This window comes from Pinus tabuliformis, chromosome 7, assembly GCF_031772625.1.
Source record: "Pinus tabuliformis cultivar Carrire ecotype Pingquan chromosome 7, CPIR1, whole genome shotgun sequence".
In the NCBI taxonomy this organism is placed as follows: domain Eukaryota; kingdom Viridiplantae; phylum Streptophyta; class Pinopsida; order Pinales; family Pinaceae; genus Pinus; species Pinus tabuliformis.
In genome coordinates this window covers 17,625,370-17,649,304 of record NC_142293.1, presented here as the reverse complement: position 1 = coordinate 17,649,304, position 23,935 = coordinate 17,625,370, and the positions used below count along the sequence as shown (strand labels likewise).

The window sequence follows — 23,935 nt, the reverse complement described above, 5'->3', positions numbered from 1 at the left end:
GGGTTTCAGCCAGGAGACTTGTCAGAAACTGAGAGATATTACTGCCAAGGAAATTCTCTGTTGGGTAGGTCAGTTTCGACATCTAGATTGTACTCCGATATTGCTTAATAAGAAAACCCTCAGATAGCTGCACCGATTTTCCCACATTGGGTTTTTCCAGGGACATTAGTCCAAAAATAATGGTGTCATATGGTGTGATTGTTTATGTTTCCTTTAGTTGCTGATCTGTAATATGTTGAGCATGCACTAGTGTTTATTTTCAGTGTTTACATTGTAAATAACTTGTTAAGTAAAATAACAAGTAGGTAGGAATAAATCATATAAAGTGCATGGAGGGTTTCTAACTAAGTAAACTTAGAAACTTCAACATGGTGTCAGAGTGTGATTGTCGATCACAGAAGGACTAAGGACATCAGTCGAGCGGAGCGATAGCAGCAGAAAACAACTGTCTCGAGGTGACAGAAGTTGTTTCTACTAGAGCAACAACAAGGGAAGTGTGACGCAGTGCTTGCGTCATCAATGGTGAGCCAGGAAGAGGCAGCGCAGAGGCTAAGGAGAAAAGGAAGCCTAATGCAGAGCCACGCAGTCGCTGGGAGGGCTGATGTAGTTGGCTAAGGAGGCCAAGTTGTTGGTGCCGGGATTGTGCAGAGCCTGGTAGCTCTCACCTTCAGGTTGCTAGGGTTTAGAAGGTTGTGGGAATATTGCAGAGTAGAGCTGGTGAGGTACTGTAGTTAGAACCACTGTTGATAATATCGGCGATATTCGAAAATATCGCGATATTTTCGGCAAAACGATATATCGCCGAGAAAATATCGCGATATTTTCTGTTTTGAAAATATCGCGATATTTTCAAAATATCGGCAAATATCGGAAAATATCGGGAAAATATCGCGATATTTTGAAAATATCGGCAAAATATCGGCTATATTTAAAAATCTGAAAAAAAAATATTTTTTATGCTTGCCGATTTTTGCCGATATTTTGCCGATATTTTAGCCGATATTGCCGATAAGATATTTTCTGGACCCTCGCCGATATTTTGCCGATACCGATATTTTCAACACTGGTTAGAACAGTACTTGACAAAGCAAGGCCAAGAGGAGTTGCTACCGAGGGTTTCTAGCTGAGGAAACCAGACCAATGGTGCAGTTGCACAAGACGATCAGAGTAGGGGGCATCTTGATAGCGGTAGAAGGATTTCCAGGAGGGAAATCAGGACTCAAAGGGAGTCCAGAAGAGAACTTCCAGACGGGAAGTAGAGACTCAGAGGAGTCAAACAGAGAACTTCCAGGAGGGAAGTAGAGGAGCATCATGGCACTACACAGAGTAAGAGACCAGGATAGACTAGACGGAGCGTCGAACTTCGCAGTCTGGAAGGCCAAGATCTTATCCATACTTGATAGAAGTCGTGTCAAGAACTTCGCCTTGAAGGTAATAGCTATCCCAGTCGACCCCAATGATAATGACAAGTACGAGGAGGCAATGGCGAGGGCCAAGAGCATCATCCTTGATGGGGTCAAGGATCATGTAGTACCACACATAGCCGAGAAGGAAACAACATTTGAGATGTGGGAGGCTCTCAAGAAATTGTACCAACATACTTCTGTGTAGAGAATAATGCTACTTGAGAATTAGTTGAGGTCGTATCAGATGAAGAAGGGAGAGCCGATTGACACCTTCCTCGGAGGACTGAATGAGATTCGAGATCAGTTGACTGCTATAGAAGTGACACCAGATCAGGAGTTGATGGTGAGGACAACCCTAAATGCTGTTTCAGAAGACTGGGAGGTATTTGTCCAGAGTAAACTGGGCAAAGGGACTCTCCCACCTTGGGACGAGATGTGGGCAACTCTTTGCCATGAGGAGGTCAGATGACAATCAAAGACAGGTAGCAGAAACATGGGGATCAAAGTCAAGCAGGAGGAGGAAGATGTTGCCCTAACATCTGAGGGAAAGCAGGAAAAGCGGAAGAAGAAGGATCTCTTCAAGATCAAGTGCTTCCATTGTGGGGAGCTAGGTCATTATGCGACCCAATGTCCAAGGAGAGTCTTCCGAGACTAAGGCAACGCCAGCACGGGCAGAGAAGGAAGTTTTGACAGACAATGACTGTGCCATGCGTGTGCACGCACCACTTGAGCGGAAGTGGGGAGACATTGAGCTGTAGTTAGGCGGACTACAGGCGATGAGGGGCAGGATCCTCGAGGTACCCAACCTCTTGGATTAGACCTTGCTACGGGAGCCGCGAAGAGGAGTAGCAAGACTTGTTGAGTCCGTAGAGATGGATGCGGATGGAGCGATAAAGAGAGCTACAATGTAGGAGTCCCAAGACAGCGTGAGGCTAGCAGGCTACAACAGTGCGAGAGGCACGGGAGTGTTGCACCAGTGCAGGATGGCACAGAGAGGTGTGCAACGGTGCGAGATGCAGGGAGTTGTTGCAACAGTGCAGAGGTCAGAGAGAGAGCACTTGCTAGCTGCAAAGGGAGCTTCAGCATCAGTGGGTGTCTCTAGCCCAACAGAGAGGTTAGTTGGGAGATCAGTTACTTACTTCTCAGTAACTGAGTTGCAGTGCAACAGTGGGCAGCACGATGCAACATGATGAGAGGAGGTGCAGTGCGGATGCAGTGTTGGGAGAAAGGACCAACAACAACACGGATGCAGAGGGAGCTGTCGTGCAGATGCAGTAGTGGCAGTGGTAAAACCATGGGCAGCAGTACAGGATGCAGCAGTGCAGAGGATGTTGTGCAGGAAGGCCTAGCATTAGCACAGGTACCAATGTCGGATGATCAGAGTAATACTAAGTGAGGAGTATTGCTAGAGCACAGTCCTTGCTAAGAGGAGTGTTGATTTGGGGTAGCATCTGATGTGCTCTAGCCACGAAATTTGGTGGAGAAGTTGGGGCACATAAGATCTCCAATACCCAGAAAGGGTTTGGGAAGATTCTAAACAGTTCAGAAGATATTAAAATAATTAATTTTTTTTGGAGTCCCTAAGTCTAAACTTAGGGAAAAAAAAATATTAATGCGGATTAATATGAAACTGTGTTAGAATGGTCCAAAAGACATGGATCAAGCCAGATCTAATCTTAGCCATTGATTAGGGACTTAATCTCAATTGTTGATATGTCAACAGGAAAAGTATAAGAGGAGGCTTGAGGGTCACTTGGAGAACACACCAGAGTGATCAGTCATTCTATTCTCTAGAGCGGGGTTTGCTAAGAGAGATAGAATTAGTGATCGGGAGATGCAGCCGAGGGGCAATTGACTACAGAGATACAAAGAGGTAGAGATAGTGCCGGGAGAGCAGCGCAGTAGCTGGGGACGGTGACGTAGAGCTAGCTAGGGCTCACGCAGGGCCACACAGAGGTAGCCGGGAGCTGTGTTCAGAGCCTCAGAGAGGCCAGCGTTGCTGATGCAGAGGGCCAAAGGGCTGACACATGGCCTCCTAAGGTTGACACAGACCATTTGGGGTGACGTAGGGCCAACGCTAGGCAGAGAGGGGCTGACGCTGTCTAGAGAGAGGCTAATGATGGGGTTTCTGGCGCAGATTTGTGTTGAGTAGCTGCTAGAAGGTTTATCTGGGGTTTCAGCCAGGAGATTTGTCAGAAACTGAGAGGTATTACTGCCAAGGAAATTCTCTGTTGGGTAGGCTAGTTTCGGCACCCAGATTGTACGCTGATATTGCTTAATAAGAAAACCCTCAGATAGCTGCACTGGTTTTCTCACATTGGGTTTTTCCGGGGACATTAGTCCAAAAATAATGGTGTCATATGGTGTGATTGTTTTTGTTTCCTTTAGTTGTTGATTTGTAATATGTCGAGCATGCACTAGTGTTTATTTTCAGTATTTACATTGTAAATAACTTGTTAAGTAAAATAACAAGTAGGTAGGAATAAATCAGATAAAGTGCATGGAGGTTTTCTATCTAAGTAAACTTAGAAACTTCAACATTTGCTTGTTTTGTTTCTTTCAGTTGATGATCTGTAATGTGTTGAGCATGTAGTTGTATTTATTTTTAGTATTTACATGGTAAATAACTTGTTAATTAATCAAAACAAGTAGGCAGAAATAAATCAGAAAAGTACATGAAGGGTTTCTAATAGTTAGACTTAGAAATTCCAACAGGTCACTGTAGCTTTCAAGCACCGATACAACCACGCTATTGGAGCAAAGCTACACCCAGGCCCATACTCATAGCCGCACACGCAAACACAACTGCGCTACCACTGTTGCCTTTTTTGCTGGAAATCGTCCATCACAACCAACCTGCTTGACGCTTCTCCAGCATAGCTGCCACTATATAGCCCACAACCCATCCACATCGCTGCCAAGGAAACTCGACCTACGCCACCGCTGCCACATTTCTCAGGCACTCTCTCAATTCCGCGACACCTCCACCATCCTCTCCACTGCCGGTTTTGACTCCCTTGCGGCTTACCTTCCCTCCCTCGAACCACTTCTCGTAGCAAAACTTACTATTACACACTACGTTCAATTGTATGCATCCATTGCACACACTGTCGATTGACATAACACAACCTGACTGCGTCTAAGCCTGCATCCTCACCCGATCGTCACGTTTAAGGGTGTTTTCCTATCCATCGTGTTCATTTTCCCATCTATATTAATCTGCCATTTTTAATTAACAAATTAAAATATCCTTATTTCAATCAACCTTATTGTATGATAATAATACAAGTGAAGGGGGATTTTTATTCAAGGAAATATATTTAAATTGATTCTTATATATATATATATATTTATTTACTTTATTATAAAAATATTAAAAGAAAGGGGAGGTATTTCATTAAAAGTACCACTTGAAGACAAGGAATTACTAAGTGAAATATATATTAAGGTTTAAAATATTAAAAAAGAAAAAAAGTGATCAATTCATTAAAGTGATCGAGAAAAGATTATAATTTTGACAAAAGGTAAATTTTGAGTCAACCATTGAAGAGAATAAAATGGAGACCAGTAATGAAGGAAAATTTCTAGAAACTTCATGTAATTATGTTTCAGTGCTATTTAGAATTAAAGGGTCTATTGCGGGAAAAGATGTCACTATTGCTATCTCCCCTGTCGAAGATAAAAATTATATAACGCATGAAATTGCAAACCAATTAGTGATTCCAGAGTCAAATATAATCGAAAAATTAGACTATTTTGGCAACAAAAAATATGACATAACCAATTTACAGTTAAACATTGAAGATTATACAGTTATTTCGCAATTCTCAGTTCAAACACTATGGAGCAATCAAGGTGACATTATTTTGGGTTCGCCATGGATGGAAACCCTTGGTTCCTTCATCCTGAATACAAAAAAGAAGTTTTTAACATTTTCCTACAGGGACAAGAAAATAACACTCCAGGATGTTAATCTGAAACCAAATTCAGTAACACCAGAGGACATACAAGATATTTCAAAAATAATTTCTCAAGAAGGTAAAAAGTACTACAAAATTTGCAAAGAGAAATAGAAAAGATCACCACTGACAAAAATGAAGAAGTTTCTCAGCTTAAAGACCATAGTGAAAAATTACTGACACAAATTAAAAAGCTTAAGAAGGACAAGAAGTCATTAGAAAACAAGGTACAACAACTTATGGAGATGGAAGCATCAAATGTAGAAATTCTGGTTGACAAAAAAAAAATATTGATCTTGTCAATATCACAACTCTAGAAAAGGACAAGCTAGTCGAAGTAAAGATGTGCTCAGAAATTGTAGTTCCAACAACAAAAGATTCAAGGGAAGATCTAGAAATTAACTATGCAACTTCCATAGCGAAAGGAAATCAGATACTTCAAATAAAGCAAGAAAATGATACAAACAAGATAAAGGAAAATCAAATCACCAGAATTCCTTATCAACATCCGAGAGTAGACAACTCAATGAAGCTACATATTTAGAACAGAAACAACAACCTGATGTTCCGAAGAATACTAATGTCAGTGCAATCCATTCATGTGATAACAATTCATCTCAAGCTTCCAATCACTACAAGATTCGATAGAAGATTAATTTAGCTTGGTCCGATCCCTTCTCAGTGTGACAATTTTGTTTGTCACTTAGATGATCATATCAACTTGTATCGACAAAGATGACTGTCCTAAGATGAGAAGACATTCATAGCAAAAAAGAGATCAAGCAGAAGACATTCGTAGCAGAAAAAGAGATCAAGCCCTTTCATCAACAAGCTTTGAGGACAAAGCTTTTTGAAGGGGAAGGCAATGTTACGAACATAAATTATGTAAAAATAAATAAAAATAGATAATAAATAATAATAATAAAAGAAATATAATAATAAATAATAAGTAAATGAACTAATGGTTAGTTCGTTAATATTGAAAAGGCATGTCTTAGAGACATGCCTATTCGTGAATGGGTACTTACCTAGCTATATATACAGTACCCTCATTCTCATTTGTAATCATCTTGCATCAGTTCTTTAATACAATATACAATTTACAATTACTTGCTACGATGGAAGTCTTTCTCTTCGAAGTATTTTAAATATTTCCGTTGCGTATACGACTTTTGGTCCTTACATTCTCCAAATAATAAACCTGTGGTGCTGCCAAAGGGTGTGAGGGAACAAAAGTAACCTCATGGGCCTCCAAGTAGGTCGAAGATGCCTGTTGACCAAATGTAAGGGATCAGATGATGGTGTAAGTGACGCCACATTAGCATACAAGTCTTGGGTCATCTGCTAAGTGTATGGTACAACTGTGGGGTCGGCTGGGCATGGTGAACCGGTGCATCTTGCTCATCCAATAGGTGAATCTCGAGCAATCTCTGAACATTGTTGGGGATCCATGGAGTGTTGTTTACTGATGTGGAGATCCATGGCTCTCAACACACACCCTACATATCGTAATGTATCCTTTAGGACGGTTAGGACCCCGTATAGGGAGACCAAACCCAAAATGGAGACCATCTGCAATCTTGCATAAGATCCAATGTGTCCCCTAGCCTTCCAGTACAAGAAGTCATCAAAGGAAATCGAGTTAAAGAGCTTACAAACCATGGACAACAGGTGGGCACTTCATAATGGCATGCCCTTTTATAGTGGGATTTGGCATGTGCTAATGTCTCTAAGCTCCAAATGGGGTTAACCAAGTATCCTATTAGGTGGTTTCTACCTTTAAAGGGGATAGTATGTCCAAGGTACATCCTTCAAAGGGTGGTGGCATGTGATAAAGAGATGAATGGAGTAGGGAATGAAAAGGGGCAGCCCTGGGCCACATGTTGGGGTACTAGGGTAGCTAGCAAAAGGGAAGCCCACACTTGGGTATATAATGTATAAGAGGGAGCAATTGTGGTACATGAGGTGCCCCGACCTTGATTTTTCCACCCTTCTTTATATGCCTTTTGCCTTTTATGATTTTTCTTTGATTAACTGCTTGGGGCTCAAGGGATAAGAGCATGATGTGTAAGGTATAACAGTGGATACCCCCTTTAGGGTAGGGCGGTTCATTGCCCACCAGGGGTTGGGAAAATCATGGGTTCTTGAATGATAAAAGAGGCTCATCTAGGGCCTATAGGAACCAGGGAGATGGCCGTGATAGTGGGGTAGAGCTCATGCATGTTGATTTTGGGTAGCATCGGATGTGCTCTAGCCATGAAAATTGGTGGAGAGGCTAAAGCACATGAGATCTCCAATACCCAGAAATGGTTTGGGAGATATGAAAATAATTAGTATTTTTAATGGAGTCCCTAAGTCTAAACTTAGGGAAAATAAAATATTAATGTGAATTAATATAAAACTGTGTTAGAAGGGTCCAAAAGTCATGGATCAAGGTAGAGTTAATCGTCGCCATTGATTAGGGACTTAATCTCGGCCGTTGAATTGTGAACGAGAAAAGTATAAGAGGAGGCTTGAGGGTCATTTGGAAAACCAGTGTTGAAAATATTGGTATTGGCAAAATATCGGCGAGGGTCCAGAAAATATCTTATCGGCAATATCGGCGAAAATATCGGCAAAATATCGGCAAATATCGGCAAGCATAAAAAATAATTTTTTCAAATTTTTAAATATAGCCGATATTTTGCTGATATTTTCAAAATATCGCGATATTTTGCCGATATTTTCCGATATTTTGAAAATATCGCGATATTATCAAAACAAAAAATATCGCGATATTTTCTCTGCGATATATCGTTTTGCCGAAAATATCGCGATATTTTCGAATATCGCTGATATTATCAACAGTGTGGAAAACACACCGAGTTGATCAAGATTTCGATTTTCTGTGGCAGGGTTTGTTGAGGAAGTTGAAAGAGTGATCAGATTTGCAAGTGAGGGGCAATGAATATAGAAGCAAAGAAGCTGAGATACTACCAGAAGGATCAATGTAGAAGTCGGGAGAGAGGGACGCAGAGCCAGCCAGAGGTTCACGCAGAGCCAACGAGGGCTCATGCAGAGGTAGCTAGGAGTTGTGTAGTGCCTTAGAGAGTCGGCGTGGGTGACACAGAGGCTCTAAGGGCTAACGTAGTGCCTCCAGATGCTGATGCAAGGCGAGCTAGGGTGACACTGGGCCAGAGAGGGCTGACGCAGTCCCTAGAGGCTGATGCTGGGGTTTTCGTGGATAGATTGGAGCTGGGAGTTGTTGGAGCATTTGTCCGGGGTTTCAACCAGAATATCTGCCTCCGAGTAGAGAGGTACTACTGCCGAGATTATTCTCTGTTGGGTGAGCCGGTTTTGGCACCCAGATTGTATTAAGAAAATGCATAATAATAAAACCCTCAGATAGCTGCACCGGTTTTCCCGCGTTGGGTTTTTTCGGGGTTATTGGTTCAAAAACAACGGTGTCACTTGTGTGCTTGTTTTGTTTCCTTCAGTTGATGATCTGTAATGTGTTGAGCATGTACTTGTATTTATTTTCAGTATTTACATGGTAAATAACTTGTTAATTAATCATAACAACTAGGCAGAAATAAATCAGAAAAGTACATGAAGGGTTTCTAATAGTTAGACTTAAAAATTCCAACAACGTATTGAATTTTGCCCATGTGCTAAATGTGTCTGTCCCGACCATCTTTTGCATTTTGTGGTACATTTTCTTGTTGAATGTGGCCTATTATGCTTTTACTTTTATTTTCAGCTGTATCAACCTTTGGTGCATCGTTCTAGGCTTGACCAAAGGTGCGGGCAAGGGGAAGGGGAAGGCTAACCCTATGTGGACCCAGTGGAGGAATGTGGACCCAGGTCGAAGGAATGATGAATGGGGTTATAATGTGCAGAAGGGGAGTGATATATGTGGATGAGGGAGCGGGACCATGTAACTAAAATTAGGGTTTCCCATGAAATACCATCCTTAAAGCTCAAAGGTTAGTAAAAGTGATCCCACGGGACTAGGGTCCAAGGTTAACATCCAAAAGCAGTCTAGGGGACAAGAATACAGACGTAGCCCACTCTTTCTGCTAAATCCACCATTAATCGATGCCCAAAAGTTTCCATGATAAGTAAACTACAATACTCAATTACCAAATGACAAGGCATACCTTCAGGTTTGGGAGGCCCACCTTCAAACATACGACCATGACAGATGGGTGAGGGACCACATGGCTGGCTCAGGTGGTGGAGAAATGGCACAACGAGCTAGTTGGTGGCTTGCAAGGGGTTGTTGGCTGCCGGCTGAGGACCATCTTCTAGAATTTTTTTTCTAGGGATATCACCCCCAAAATGGTGGGTAGCATCTGGCACCAATTGGGATGTGATCTATCGAATAGTGGGCGAAACTACACGAACGAGAGGTCACGAGAACACCATCAATCTCTTGGTAGACCGCAGACCTGTTACCTCCACATAGATGAAAAACACGGGGCTTCATGCTTTTGTGGCATCTCATGATCGCACATGCTTTAATTAGAGCCATAAAATCGACTCATAAAAATAAACTTTCAAATGTAGTTTTAAATCTAGATGCAACTAATCTATCATGAGAAATATCATATGACATTAGTTCGAATGCGAGAATCAATATGAAATTCATCCTACCCTAACATGCATATGGTACAAAACTAATACTAAGTGTAATCATAAAGCCAATGCAACCAACATATCATCAAATCAATATAAATATGGTAGCCTATATGATTATTCATGTAGCAAATGCCAAAGTGAATGTGGACAAAATCGTATGGATGATAAGGCCGATGGGAGGTAGGAAAATAGAATGCCCACACATGGATGATCATGTGAGAAGAGGTAAGAAAAGGATTCAATCGAATCCATGAGATCCTCTCTTCTAACCAAAATATAGAGACGTCAATGATTAGGCGCATAAAATCTCGATGGATGTCAATCTCGGGCATATGATGGTCCTTATTATTTATGTCTTGTTTCATGGCCTCTACAGGGTTATGGTTAGTAGGAACAAGAGACTGATGAGATGGAGAAGCACAAGTAGGTTTCCTATGATGATCACACTGGAAAGGGGAGGTTATAGATTGATCATGATCCTGAGGGGGCACCCATGGAGATAAAGAATATTCAATGAGGGGTTCTTCCTTGACACTATACTCAGAAAGGGGAAAGGGATCAAGGTCACTTCAGATCATATGAGAAGAAGCACAAGAATCACTCTCAAAGTGATGAACAAAGAAAGAAGGCAAAGGGGAGGGTGGAGTGTTATATCCAATAGGTTTCTCTTCCCCAAAATCATAATGTAAGGGCTCAGGTGATTTGAATATAGAATCATGAGGAGGAGCCTTATTGATTTCCTTAGTATCTAGATTGGGCTCTTCCCAACAGAAAATTGATCACTTCCAACTACCCCTCCTTATGCAAGGAAAAATAAAATTTCTCCTTCCCAAGGGCATCAATGGATATGTCATCATGAATAATATCCGAGAGAAATGGAGGACCAATTTCAGCCGCCTCCTTATATGGGGACCAAGCCCACCAGAGGGTCATATTGGCATTTGTAGGGTGTGCGTAGAGAGTCATGTATCTCCATCATAGCAGAGAGTAGATTTCCACTCCATGGGATCCTTCAGTTTCACTCATGGCTTGCTTGTGTTCCACCTATTGAATGATGATGATGCACCTGGACCACATTGCCTAGTCGGCTGCACTCTTGCACCACATTCTTGGCAGTTGATGCAGGTCACAGATGAAGATGTGTCTTGCCGTGGGAGACAATGGGAGGGCTTGCATCATTCTTACAATCCTTACAGATGGAATGCATGCTTGTTCGATCCATTTGGAGACACATGAGTATGTTTTGTGTCCCCATACCCACTTGAGGATACCACAAGTTGTTTGCTTGGATATCAAAGGGGCACCCCCTTCATCACTATTTTTGGAGCCCTTCCATCCATTTTGGCACATGTTGGAATTCACTAGGGCTTCCAACGACCCTCCTAGCTATTGTATTATCATTTTGGCCCTCTTGAGAGGCTTATTTTTCATGTTATGGAGCTATTGGTTGGGCTTGTCACCAATTAGGGTGTTATTTTGCACATTAGAGACACTCTTAAGGGTTTGTTAGGATAATTAGTTCAATTGAACTATTAGAGGCTCATATAAATATAAGCGAGGCATCATTTGTAACTCATAGTCACTTGGATTTGGATCATTGTTTCTTCTGGAATTTCGCTATAGCTATTGGAGGATGAATTGGAGATTCTTTAATGCATTTTGATGTTTGGGTTAATGCTATTCTATTTTGGAGCTTCTCTCTTGCAAATGTGATGGATGGATATACTTTTTTTGCCATGTAAGTTTCTCTTTTATGCGAAATTTTCATTATATGTTTAATGTATGGAATACTGCATCATGACGCTGCTTGTGCTCTAAATTATGTGAAAATCTTGAATCACTTTGGTAATCTTGATCTATTGCATGTGTTATTCATTGGGTAAGAAAAAATGAATGTTCCTAGGGGTTGTCTTTGAAAACCTAACCCTAAAACTCCATTATTTGACAAGTCAAAGTATAAATCCTTGTTGTAGCTGGGTAGCTGCTTCATTAGGGCATGCAAAGCTGCAATTAGGCTCCTTGATAGAACAAAACCCTAAATCAATCTCATTCTTGACTCCATTCTCCCAATAGACTAGGCACTGATCCTAGATCCTTGGTGATCACATTAACTTAACGAAATATCATTCTTTCACCTCTTTTCTTCCTCTTTTCTTCGTCCCCTAAGGATAAGGAGATTTTTATGGCTTGGGGCGAAATTTTAGGGAGGAGGAATTTTAGGATTCTGTACTGACAAGTTTGTTCCTTTTTGTCTCCTCTAAGCATCCTCCAGTTTTGAACGAATTCCGACATTGGGATTTCAAATAAATTTATGCCCTAGCTATCATACCAAGAGGGAACCCTTGTAGTGGCTTTGACTTGGGGATTTCTTGAAGGTTTGCACTTTGTAGTTCATCATTCAAAACCTTTTCTCTTAACTATAGGTAATCATTGGATGAGCCTTTACCACGATATAGCTCTCAATGCTTGGTCTCTTATAGTATTTCTCTGAAGGGGTTTTTAGTGGAAAGTCACCCTAGCTTCTCCCAAAGCCCACACTTTGATTGAATATTTCCATTGAATGAGCCATCCTTGTTAAATTTACTTACGGATATATTGTTCTTTGCTTTGATAATTTTTCATTAATACATTAAGTTCACCCCTTAACATCATGACATTATTCATATTTACTTCATTATTTATTAGCATATGCAACTATGTAGAAAGAATAATATTATCACCATCAATGCAGCGGAACATAAAGGAACAATACAAGAAAAGCATGCACACATAGAGACACCAGGATAGGTCGGAGACCAGGGCAAAACCCACTATGGGGAAAACCCTTGTAAATTCTTCTTCTTATAGATTGTCATCAAATGATTCAGCAAAAGAGAGTCCAATGATCCATATCTTCACAACAACCCGAACATCCATGAAATGAACCTAAACATGCTTGTATTCTAAACCCTGATTTTGAGGACTGTAATGTACTGTCATTATCTGTAGCCTACAATTGAACACTTCTGTCACTGCGCAAAATTTCGGAGTACTGAAGTTTCATCTTTTAGTCCCAGATGCATGTAGGTAGGAGGAGCTGTGCAAGCGACTATGGCAGTCCTGGACGCTCCCTAGTGAACTGTAGGCGTGCGACTGGGGACAAATACACTCGGATCTTCCTCAAACCCCTAGATGCACCCTTCAGGCTATTGTGCAAGTGTCTGAGGCTTCCCAGATGCACCCTTGACCACTCTGTGTGTGTGTTCAGAGACCAGATTGCCTGATCTGCTTCAGAAACCCTAGACGCTCTATTCAGGCTATTGTGCGAGTGTCTAAGGTTTCCCAAACACACCCTTGACCACCCTGTGCGTGTGTTCGGGGACTAGACTGCTTAGATAGGAGCCAATGACCGAGAAACAGAAACCCTAGATCTGTGCGAGCTTCAACCCCGTAGTTCTAACCCTTGTGCGAACTTCCTCCGTCAAATCTGTGCGAACAAGACAATAGAGGAGAAGAGAAGATGACTTAATCAATGTGTCCAAATGAGGCCGACCTATCCAATTGTCCATATGCATAGGGTTGACCTGATCTAAAATACATGAGTGGATTCATAAATTCAAAAACCAACTTTTTCTTATCCAAACGAGGTGATCTGAAAATGGGGCTGAAAAAGGCTTGTGAGATTACAAGAACCTCTCCCATTTCTAAAGCTTAATTATTCCCAAGTTTTCATGATTAACCAATGCGGAATTAATAATGCTTGAAAATAGGTGTATGCTGGTGTGTTCTATTTATAGGCTTCCATGAGGGTCCACTTGATGTTGAGGCTGACCTATCCAATTGTACATATGCATAGGGCTGACCTGATCTAAAATACATGAGTGGATTCATAAATTCAAAAACCAACTTTTTCTTATCCAAATGAGGTGATCTGAAAATGGGGTTGAAAAAGGCTTCTTGTGAGATTACAAGAACCTCTCCCACTTCTAAAGATTAATTATTCCCAAGTCTTCATGATTAACCAATGCGGAATTAATAATGCTTGAAAATAGATTTATGCTGGTGTTTGTTTTTAAACTATTTATGTGTTTTAAATATGTTGTTTATGCTTATATAACATACATATAATAGTAAATAATGCAACAATACAACAAACACATAGAACAACAATTTAATTAGGAGTTCACCCAAAACTCTTGGGCTATGTCTCCGTGAGCTCTAGTCAACTCGACTAGGCTCTCTGGGATTATAGCAAAGTCCTTTTTACAAGCTCTTGGCTCAACTCCACTGTTTTACACAGAAACAATGGGTTTAGACACCCTTTTATCCCCTGTCTCTGAAGCTCTCAGCTTTCTGGCTCTAGGCTCTGGCTCTAGCTCTTCGGCTCTGGCTATCTTGAGCTCTCTCTCTCGGCCTCTGCGTGCCTCTGTGATCCGCTTGACCTCTAAGCGATCCTCGGTAACCTTCCAACGACTCTTTTGCAGCTTTGCTGCCTGTCAATCATACTCTCAGGCTTTCTCGCCCGTTCAGCTCTCTGTGCTGCCTGCTTATGCCTCTCGATCATGCTCTCAGATTCAGCAACCCCTCTGTCTCTGTCATTGAACGACTTTTAAGCCTATCGGCACTTGTCTGTTCATTTCAACTCTCGGGCTCTCTGGCTCCCGATCGCTGTCCCTTCATCTTCTTTTTGGAGCATTTAACAATCATTGCTAATGTCTCAAGGTATGGTGGCCACCTGTTTTGCAACGAAAAAGGACGCTGGCACATTGAAATCCCAAAGATATCATTTCTCTGTTTACATAGAGAAATATATCGGAAACGCTGAAAAATCCACCTAAACGCCTTTTATCAGACTTGAAAATCCCTTAAATCCACTCTATAACCATATCGGGTCTGCCATTAAATCGCAATCGCAAGTCGCAATCACGTCGTTGCATGGCCAAGGGCCAAAAACCCATTTACAAGAGAATACAAAGAAAATCCGAATTCCTGGATTTCAAAATTTATGAAATCGGGCTTATAATTCCATCGGGTCCGCGCTTTTATCGGCATCGGGGATTGCCAACTGCCAACTGTCGATTTAATCGTGGCCGTCCATTCCTTTCCCGATCCGACTGCTGAGATCGCACGCCGCGGATTGGCAATCACATATCGCTTATACAACAACCGCTTTACATCGCTGTGACGTGACGTTGCGATGTAATATGTTGCAATCACAAGCCGCATTGGCCCGGGGGTCCGTCCCTTGTCTCATGACATTGCCGATGCCGATTTGCCGACGCCGATATTGGCAATCACAATATCGCATCAACTCGGGGGTCTTTCCATTATTATATTTCGCATATGCTTGCCTCCGACCCGATATGTCGGGGATCGACAATCGGGGGTCTCTCCCCTTTCTTCTTAAGTCTGCCCTTTGGATCTCCTCCGCATACGATTTTCCCTTTATAAGGGTTTTTAAGCCATTTTTAGGGGATTTTGCTTATTTTTCCCAAAAACAAAGGGCATCTTCTTTTGGCGATAACTTCTGCATCCTAAGTCCAGTTTTGCCCATTCAAGTTGCAGTGGATTCAGAATGAAACGATCTCTACAATGGGGCTATTTCCAGAAACCTCCTTAGACTTTCATTTTCCTCTGTGAGGAACACTTAGACTTAGGAGTCTATCCAAAATCCATTTTGGATCACGAGGTGATCTTTAGGTTGATTTTGGTCCTCTCGAAAAGAGGAATTCAATGCAACCATTATCTCCATCATGTGAGCATTCCAAAGTGGAATTTGACTGCAGTTGCATAATTTTAACACTCCTTCTTAATTAGGGAGAATTCCACCTGCCAATATCTGACCATCGATCAACATGACTTCCTGTCGGCATATGTCCCATGTCAAGTATTTGATCATCTCGAATCATTAATTTACATCTCTTGCTTATTCCTGCGTATCTCTTGATTATTCTTGCTCATATGCTAAATATTCTTGAATCTAAAAGAAGAAGAATTTGTTACCGAAGGGGAGCTTGAGCTACCACCCTCTATTCATCGGGCTACAACCTGAAATCTCTATCAAGGGGCTACTACACGGAATATCTGTCAAGGGGCTACTACACGGAATATCTGTCAATGGGATACGGGCTACTACCTGGAATATTTGTTGGCGGGCTGTTGAGAAAGCTAGGGCATTAGTATTAGGTGATTTCTCTTCGATTAGTAAGTGATTGTGAATGCTTTTTACTTCTATAGATTAGGATTTTCTTCTTAGATTATTAGTGTTCTTCTTCATCAAACAGTAACCAATGCATGAACATAAATAGACAAGAGACACAGAATGTAGGCTATGAGCCAGGGCCAAAACCTCTCACTCTTTGAGAGGAAAACCCACACAAATTCTTCTTATAGAGATTCCAATTGACGAATACCAAGACCAAGACCCTTGACCTATTAGCCACTCCAAGACCAAGACACACATTCTCTAGTCAATCCTCTTCTTGACTCCTCTTCCACCGAGATCTTCATCATTGCCTTGATACTGAGATCTTCATGACTACCTTGATAACACTGTTTCCTTTACTGAGTCCATATCACTGAGATGATACCTCATCATAATAGTATCACCAACAAATTGTGGTTCCAACAACTCTTATGTCACCAATACTGCTTTTCTGCACTTGAAGAGATACCTAGATAGAGAGACTCTTCACTGTAATGTAGCATCTCGCTGTCCCTTCATCTCCCTTCAGAAATTCATTCGAACTTCTTAACTATGATCATATCCGAGCTTCAGAGAGATCTAAACTATGCATTCCTAGACAATATTTCGCTGGCCCTTCATTACTCCTTGCTGTCCCTTCATTACTCCTTGTCGTCCCTTTGCTGCCTCATCCGAACTATCTTCACTGTATTAGAGATTCCAGCCTTTCTTTGTTCTACCCATCTGAAAATTTCAGAGATAAATGTTTGAATTTTGACTGTGTAAATGTGAAGAGCCTACCCTTGTATATATAGTAGTTCGACTATAAAATAAGCCGACCTGAGCATCGAATAGGTGTGTCTCTTAAATAGGTAAGCCGACATGATTACTTTCACTCGTTTGGAGGCCCACTTGAAGAGGAGGACTGTGCTCGTCTTTGGAGGGCTTCAAGACACTTTAATAGACTCATATATATTTGACACATGCCCAAGAAGAGCTCGCCATACATGATGTTAATTCTTTTGACTTTAATGACAAATCCTAAGGCTCTTAGTTGAGCCATCTAAATAAAATCCCTTGCTCATGAAACCCATGAAGCAAGTCTTACAATAATAATTTTATTCTCTTCTTTTCATCATTTACAAAAATCACAATTACATGTCATTATGAAGACCGAACCTAGTTACACTTTTCAACACGGGCTACTACTACCTGTATGATCATTGAAGAGCATATCGAGCAATAGGTGATATAGGGGAGCTACTACTCAACCCACCCTATTGCCTACTGATCTTCCCAACAATGATCCTCAATAGTCATGTGGTAGAACACCTGCATCATAATACTATCTTGGGTGAGATACCCGACTTACCAAAGGTAAGGATCTCACGCCCCCAAGCCTCCTCAACCGTTGGCTAGACGGGGAGGGATAATCCCAACAAGCCCAGCTTGTGGGTATGATGCCAACTGGGGTATACTCTGCAAAGACCAAGATAGGGTGAGCTACTACTCCAACCTTATGGGTAACAGATAGGGGTGATACCCTATTGTCCAAAGTTCCCTCAACCCCAGGAGCCCTCTATCTCAATTCCATACCCTGGGAGCTCAAACAAGGGAGGAAGAGCTTGGCTCAATGTCCTCAATCAACGCTGCTCTCATCATACTCATATCATCGTACTTGTATTAGGTAATCATCATGTATCAATAGCAGCTGTCTCTTGTTCATACAAGACATCAAATCAAATATCATGTTAGAACATAAATAATCATATAAATCACAAAAGGATACCATAATCATCCTCCCTCTCAAGGAGGTGTCAAACACAAGCCAAGGCTTGTCTCGTACAACTGCACTGTCTCAATATATGAAAGTATCTCAATCCCAACTATATATATGGGATTCTCTACCTCTCTATGTCATCGCAATGTATCCATGTCATATTCAAAACTTTCTCAAACATCTCTTCAAACGCTTCTTCATCCTGCTTCATAGCTAGCCATGCTAGCAACATCATACTCAACCTCGGTCGTGCTACGAACCTCTCATCATGGAAGATCTCATACTAAGGCAACACTCATATGTGCTCATCTCATCAATAACGATCCCAATCAACATCAGCATATCCATACAGTCATATATCATAGGAAGAATATCTTAGACCAAGAATAGATCATCTCATGCAAATATCTTGAAGGATGCTTGGCGACAACTCAATGTGTATGAAGCGACTCAATCATGAATCGACTCAGGTTCTATGCATATCATGTATATACATAGACAGATGTTCAAAATGCTTCAATCAACTGTTGGTTGCCAATTTAATTGGAGTGTCCAAGGATTTGCATTTCCTCTTTCCAATACTTCTTCAATAGCTTCGCAATATAGATTATCTTTTCCCAATTTCAGAAATCGATTCATCATGCCATGATTTCTTATTTCGAGCTTCAGAAGCCATCTCCCTCTTACTTAGATCATCAGAGGCTCATCACCTGTCAAGAGTAGACCATCAGTATATAAAACCAAAACCAAAGTCATACCTTGGAACATTTCTGAAGTAGAGGTTTGGATCAACACATCATCCTGGCTTCACCAGATAACAGTCAATGCAGACATATCTGGATTGGGGAGCTTGCTTCATGCAATGCTCTCTGCAAACATAACACTTTACCAAACCAACTTGCTCAACTTTTCATAAATCAATGTAGATCATAATTAATATCAAAATCATCAATATCACAGTATCAAGTTCTTTAGACCAGGTGACAGGTAGAGCTCATATCAAGTCTTGACTTCATCTATTATCACGCAATATCAAACTTCATTAAGTCATTCTCATGATCATAATACAAGTCATTTATGTTACTAGATGCAAATGCATATACCAAGGATAGATCATGCAGGTTCCAAGCATACAACTGTCAATACTTCAACCAATGTGCTAAGAACGAGAAGGCCAATACAAAACCATTATCAAATACCAATATAAGTCATGTCAGAACTCCCAACACTGTTCATCTATATCAATCAACCAAATCATGTCAAACTCTTGTAATACAAACTTCAAACATAATGCCGCATCTGTATCCCTGTCACCTGCAAACACAAGTTCATTCTACATATTCATATTATAGTAAATATTCAAACTTATCTGCTCTCAAATCTTTCTGTTGTCTGCTACACATATGTAGAACTGACATCCTCGAGGTGAACATCTGATCTCATGCACAAAACTTCATTTTTCTATGTTCTGTAGGCATAGACGCATCCTTGAGCTTGTATACATGCGATTGGGAGGCTATAGTCGCACCTGTAAGCTTGCTTCCGTGCAATTGAGGTTTTGAGTGGGATAAAACCATCTTACCTTAGTTTAGACCTCTAGTGTAGATCAACAATGTAAGATAGCCATAAACCATACTTCAATAGTACAAAATATACATCATAGTTTTAAAATTCGGCCGATTCGAAACGGAAACGACCGAGTTGATCCGTTTCATTGCCCAGAAATGTGACTCGGTGGAGGAAACGGTTCAGTAGGCCGAGTCAGCCATGACTCGGCCGAGTCATTGAATGACTCGGACTCGGCCGTTTCTGTATTGACTTGGCCGAGTCATAACTAGTGGCTTGTAACCCCATCGAAACAGCGATTTGACATTTTTTTAATGAAATTTTTAAGTGTTCGCTGATTGGTTTGAATTCCAATGTGTTTTATGAATTAGTTAAATGTTATTTGGGGTCCATTTCCCCCTCCCAAACCCTATTTAACACACTCAAATGCTCTCTACTATTGATATGCTATTCAAATTTCATGGTAATGTTAAATTCTTAAAGTAAAAGTGACATTCTCCTTAATTTTCATTTTCATCCTTTTACTTAAATTTTTAACATTACCATGAAATGACTCAGGATGTTTGAGAGTGGTTTCGGCCTCATTGGATTTCTTATGGAGAAAATAGAATTTTAGATTTCATTCAAAATCCAGCAGGCTTATCAGTTTTTCAGGATTTCAGGATTGGAGGATTGCAATGTTTCCATTGAATTTTGTCATGTATTAGGGTATGGAACTCGTATTTAATCAAGAGCACCAATCCCTCTATGTACCTTGATGTTAGTGACATTGGTTGTCGAACTCCTCTGGGATTCGCTTCCCAAACCAGGAGCTTCTGAAAATGTCGCTCCCGCTCCCGTTTTCGCTCTCGCTCCCCACTTTCGCTCCTGCTCCCAACTTCCAAGTAACACTGAGCCAAATGATGTTGGCAACTCTAGCAGTAGCCAGTAGTACTGGTCACCGACTTTTGTTGTAGAGGCCATTTATAGCCTCCTTGGTTATGTGTTTTTGTTTTGATCTCTATATCATCATCGTGTATGTATTGGACAATGCATTGGGTGCCATTTTGATATAATGGATATATTCATGAGCCTACTTTGATCATATGTTGTCTTCTATCTATATTCTAATGATGTGTGTTTGGAAACATGAATGAAAATCTTTAAAATTATGTGTTTTTATAAAAAATAAATATTTAATGTATTTTTTACAATGACCGAGTCATTGAAATCGAGCCGGGCGAATCGATACCGAGTCAGAGTCGGAGTCGGAGTCGACCCTCGGCCGAGTCGGAGTCGGAGTCGGAGTTTTAAAACACTGATATACATATAATGCAAATGGTAATATGAGTAAGAATCTTGAGGAGAGATTCTCCCTCTGAATGGGAATCCACTTCATTCATCTTCTTTCATGTCATCAACCTATTTATACTAGAGTCTTGCAACAACAGATCTGTTAGATCATAAAATCAAACATATATCCATTAGGGTCATCAACATCATGACATGAATCCTTCATCAGGGGATTAGAGTCGAGTGATTAGGGTATTAGACAGATGTAACAATATCAAGTCAATTCATCAAGTTAGGACAATTAGTTTTACCATACATCGCATCAAGACATGACTGTAGTTAGTAAAAATATCTAGAATATTAACCTCATAGTTATACTTCTATCATCAACTTTTTCTCTCTCATATTCTTCTGTGTATATCTTCTGGCATATTTTGTCTGTTTCACTGACTTGGATGACAAAGATTTCATATAAAGATTTTCCTATATGTTGCTAACTAACAAAGGCCAGTTTATTAAGACATGTAGCCTGCTGCTTAAGCATGTATAATGTTTCGGTGATTTAAGATTTTGAAGCCGATCCTTAATATTTTGAATTCTTACAATCACATCTCACAATACATAAACATTGACAATGTTTACTGAGATTCAATACCCTTCTGAGAAGAAAATATGGGATTGTTCTGCCAGGATAGACTGAATAAGAAGAAGAAAAGCAGTCAAAGGAGTACCAACTTAAATTCTCAGAGTAATTTAGCTAGTTGGTGCAAGTAGTAATGTGAAAGTAATTTGTTTCGGTATCATATTTTAACATTTTATTTTGTGCTTGAGAGGATTTCTTTTTTTGATTCTTCGTGGATTGATCCAAACATAAATTGTGACTATTTGACCATCCCGAAAAATTTGCAGGGTGATCTGGGATGCATGTATCTTGATTTGTATGTTCGGAAAGGCAAGTACCCAGGCTGTGCACATTTTGCTATCAAAGGTGGCAGGCGCTTATCTGAGACAGAATATCAGCTACCTGTAAGATATATTTTGTTTTGGAAATACATTCTGTTTGATAGCTGACTATGCTATAGGGTATGGAGTAATTAAGATTTTCTGATTTGGATGAAGTATATATGTACCATGAATAATGCAGAAACAAATGAGCAGAGCCATAAGCAGGCCAATCTCTTTGAAAACATAATAGTGTAGACTAAAGTATTAAATAACATGAGGAATGACCCTCTTGAAAGTGACAAATTATATACAATGCCTAGTGGCCCCACTGAGGGAAAACCTGTTATACTTTAACTTTTGTAGCTACAAGTGGAACTTGCATCTATCACTTGGGTCATTTCATTTCTGCAAGATAGTTGTTCAAGCCAGGGTTGGCTACTCAGTTTCTGATATTGATGCCCTGCAGTAGTGTGTCATATTGCAGGGTCACAACCCAATTATAAATTCTTCGTAGTTATTCCACATGACCAGTGGATGTGTGAGTTGTCCGATTGTGCATTAGCATTTATTTGACTGCCCCTTTGGTGAAGATTAAATACATGCTACCTGTTAGCTCCCATGCCTCCACTTGGTGCAAACTTTTCTAATCGCAAGTTGTGAGATCCCAAGGGCAACTTAGGAAAGCTAACCACTATTATCTTGGTCGCCATAGCTTCCTCTCTTTAATATTTAGACTAGATGAACTCTAGCCTAGGGAGGCTTCTGTATGGTTAACTAAGCTCAATGTGTTGTAGTATAAAGTGGGAGCAATAGAGGGCTTAGAAAATGGAAATGGAATTTAGGTTTCTTCATTTCTCTTATTATTATTTTTATTTTTGGGTGTTTTTGGTGGTGGATGAAAGGAAAGACTAGTGCCTTCATTGTTTTGAGTGATTAGGTCATGCATGCAACTTTAAGGAGCAATTCTTATTAAAGATATATGAACTTAGTGGCCTTTGTTACCCCTCTTTCAGCAGTTGTACTCCAGAACCTTTTGGCCACACCATATAAGCCGAAAGGATGTGCCTTATAGCTCTGTATAGCCATGTGGGTGTGTGTTGTTTTTGAATGTGACTCTTAAATCCCAGTTGGTGTGGATGGCCATGGCTATTCTTGGTATTGTTTGTTTCATTATATGTTTGCTTCTATGGCATAGCTCTCTTCCCTTCAGTGGGTGGTAACCAATGTTTTAAAACTCCGACTCCGACTCCGACTCAGCTGAGGGTTGACTCCGAATCTGACTCCAACTCGGTATCGACTCGGCTGGCTCGATTTCAATGACTCAGTCGTTGTAAAAAATACATTAAATATTTTTTTTTTCTAAAAACACATAATTTTAAAGATTTTCATTCATGTTTCCAAACACACAACATTAGAATATAGATAGAAGACAACATATGATCAAAGTAGGCTCATGAATATATCCATTATATCAGAATGGCACCCAGTGCATTGTCCAATACATACACGATGATGATATAGAGATCAAAACCAAAACTCATAACCAAGGAGGCTATAAATGGCCTCTACAACAAAAGTCTCTGACCAGTACTACTGGCTACTGCTAGAGTTGCCAACATCATCTGGCTCAGTGTTAGTTGGGAGCAGGAGCGAAAGTGGGGAGTGCGAGCGAAAACGGGAGCGGGAGCGACATTTTTAGAAGCTCCTGGTTTGGGAGCAAATCCCAGAGGAGTTCGACAACCAATGTCACTAACATCAAGGTACATATAGGGATTGGTGCTCTTGATTAAATACGAGTTCCATACCCTAATACATGACAAAATTCAATGGAAACATTGCAATCCTCCAATCCCGAAATCATGAAAAACTGATAAGTTTGCTGGATTTTGATTGAAATCTAAAATTCTACTTTCTCCATATGAAATCCAATGAGGTCGAAACCACTCTCAAACATCCTGAGTATGTGCCATGTGTCTTATGTATTTGCACTCCCCTTTGGCCTGGGCTTTGCATCTTGGTAGTCTCATAGTTTCCTATGCATTTGAATCTCCCAAGGCATCATGCTACAGGTATTGAGGAAAAGGGAGTGTTTGTTTGATTCTCTATGCCAAGATGAACCACAGAGAAAGGTCCGTCCAAGCTAGACATTGAGGTAATTAGTGAGTAAGCCCCCAAGGGCTAAAGCAACCAAGGCAAGGTCAATTCAAGGTCAAAGAAGAAGCAT

General features: G+C 40.6%; 1 protein-coding gene across 1 annotated transcript in view; it reads left to right on the top strand.

The window, feature by feature from the left end:
* LOC149244909 (Zincin-like metalloproteases family protein) overlaps positions 1-23,935 on the top strand; it is a 515,093-nt gene that overhangs the window by 277,803 nt on the left and 213,355 nt on the right. Inside the window, exon 13 of the mRNA XM_089457599.1 lies at positions 21,676-21,792. Within this exon, the coding sequence (XP_089313725.1) occupies positions 21,676-21,792 (117 nt within the window). The remainder of the gene's footprint in view (positions 1-21,675; positions 21,793-23,935) is intronic.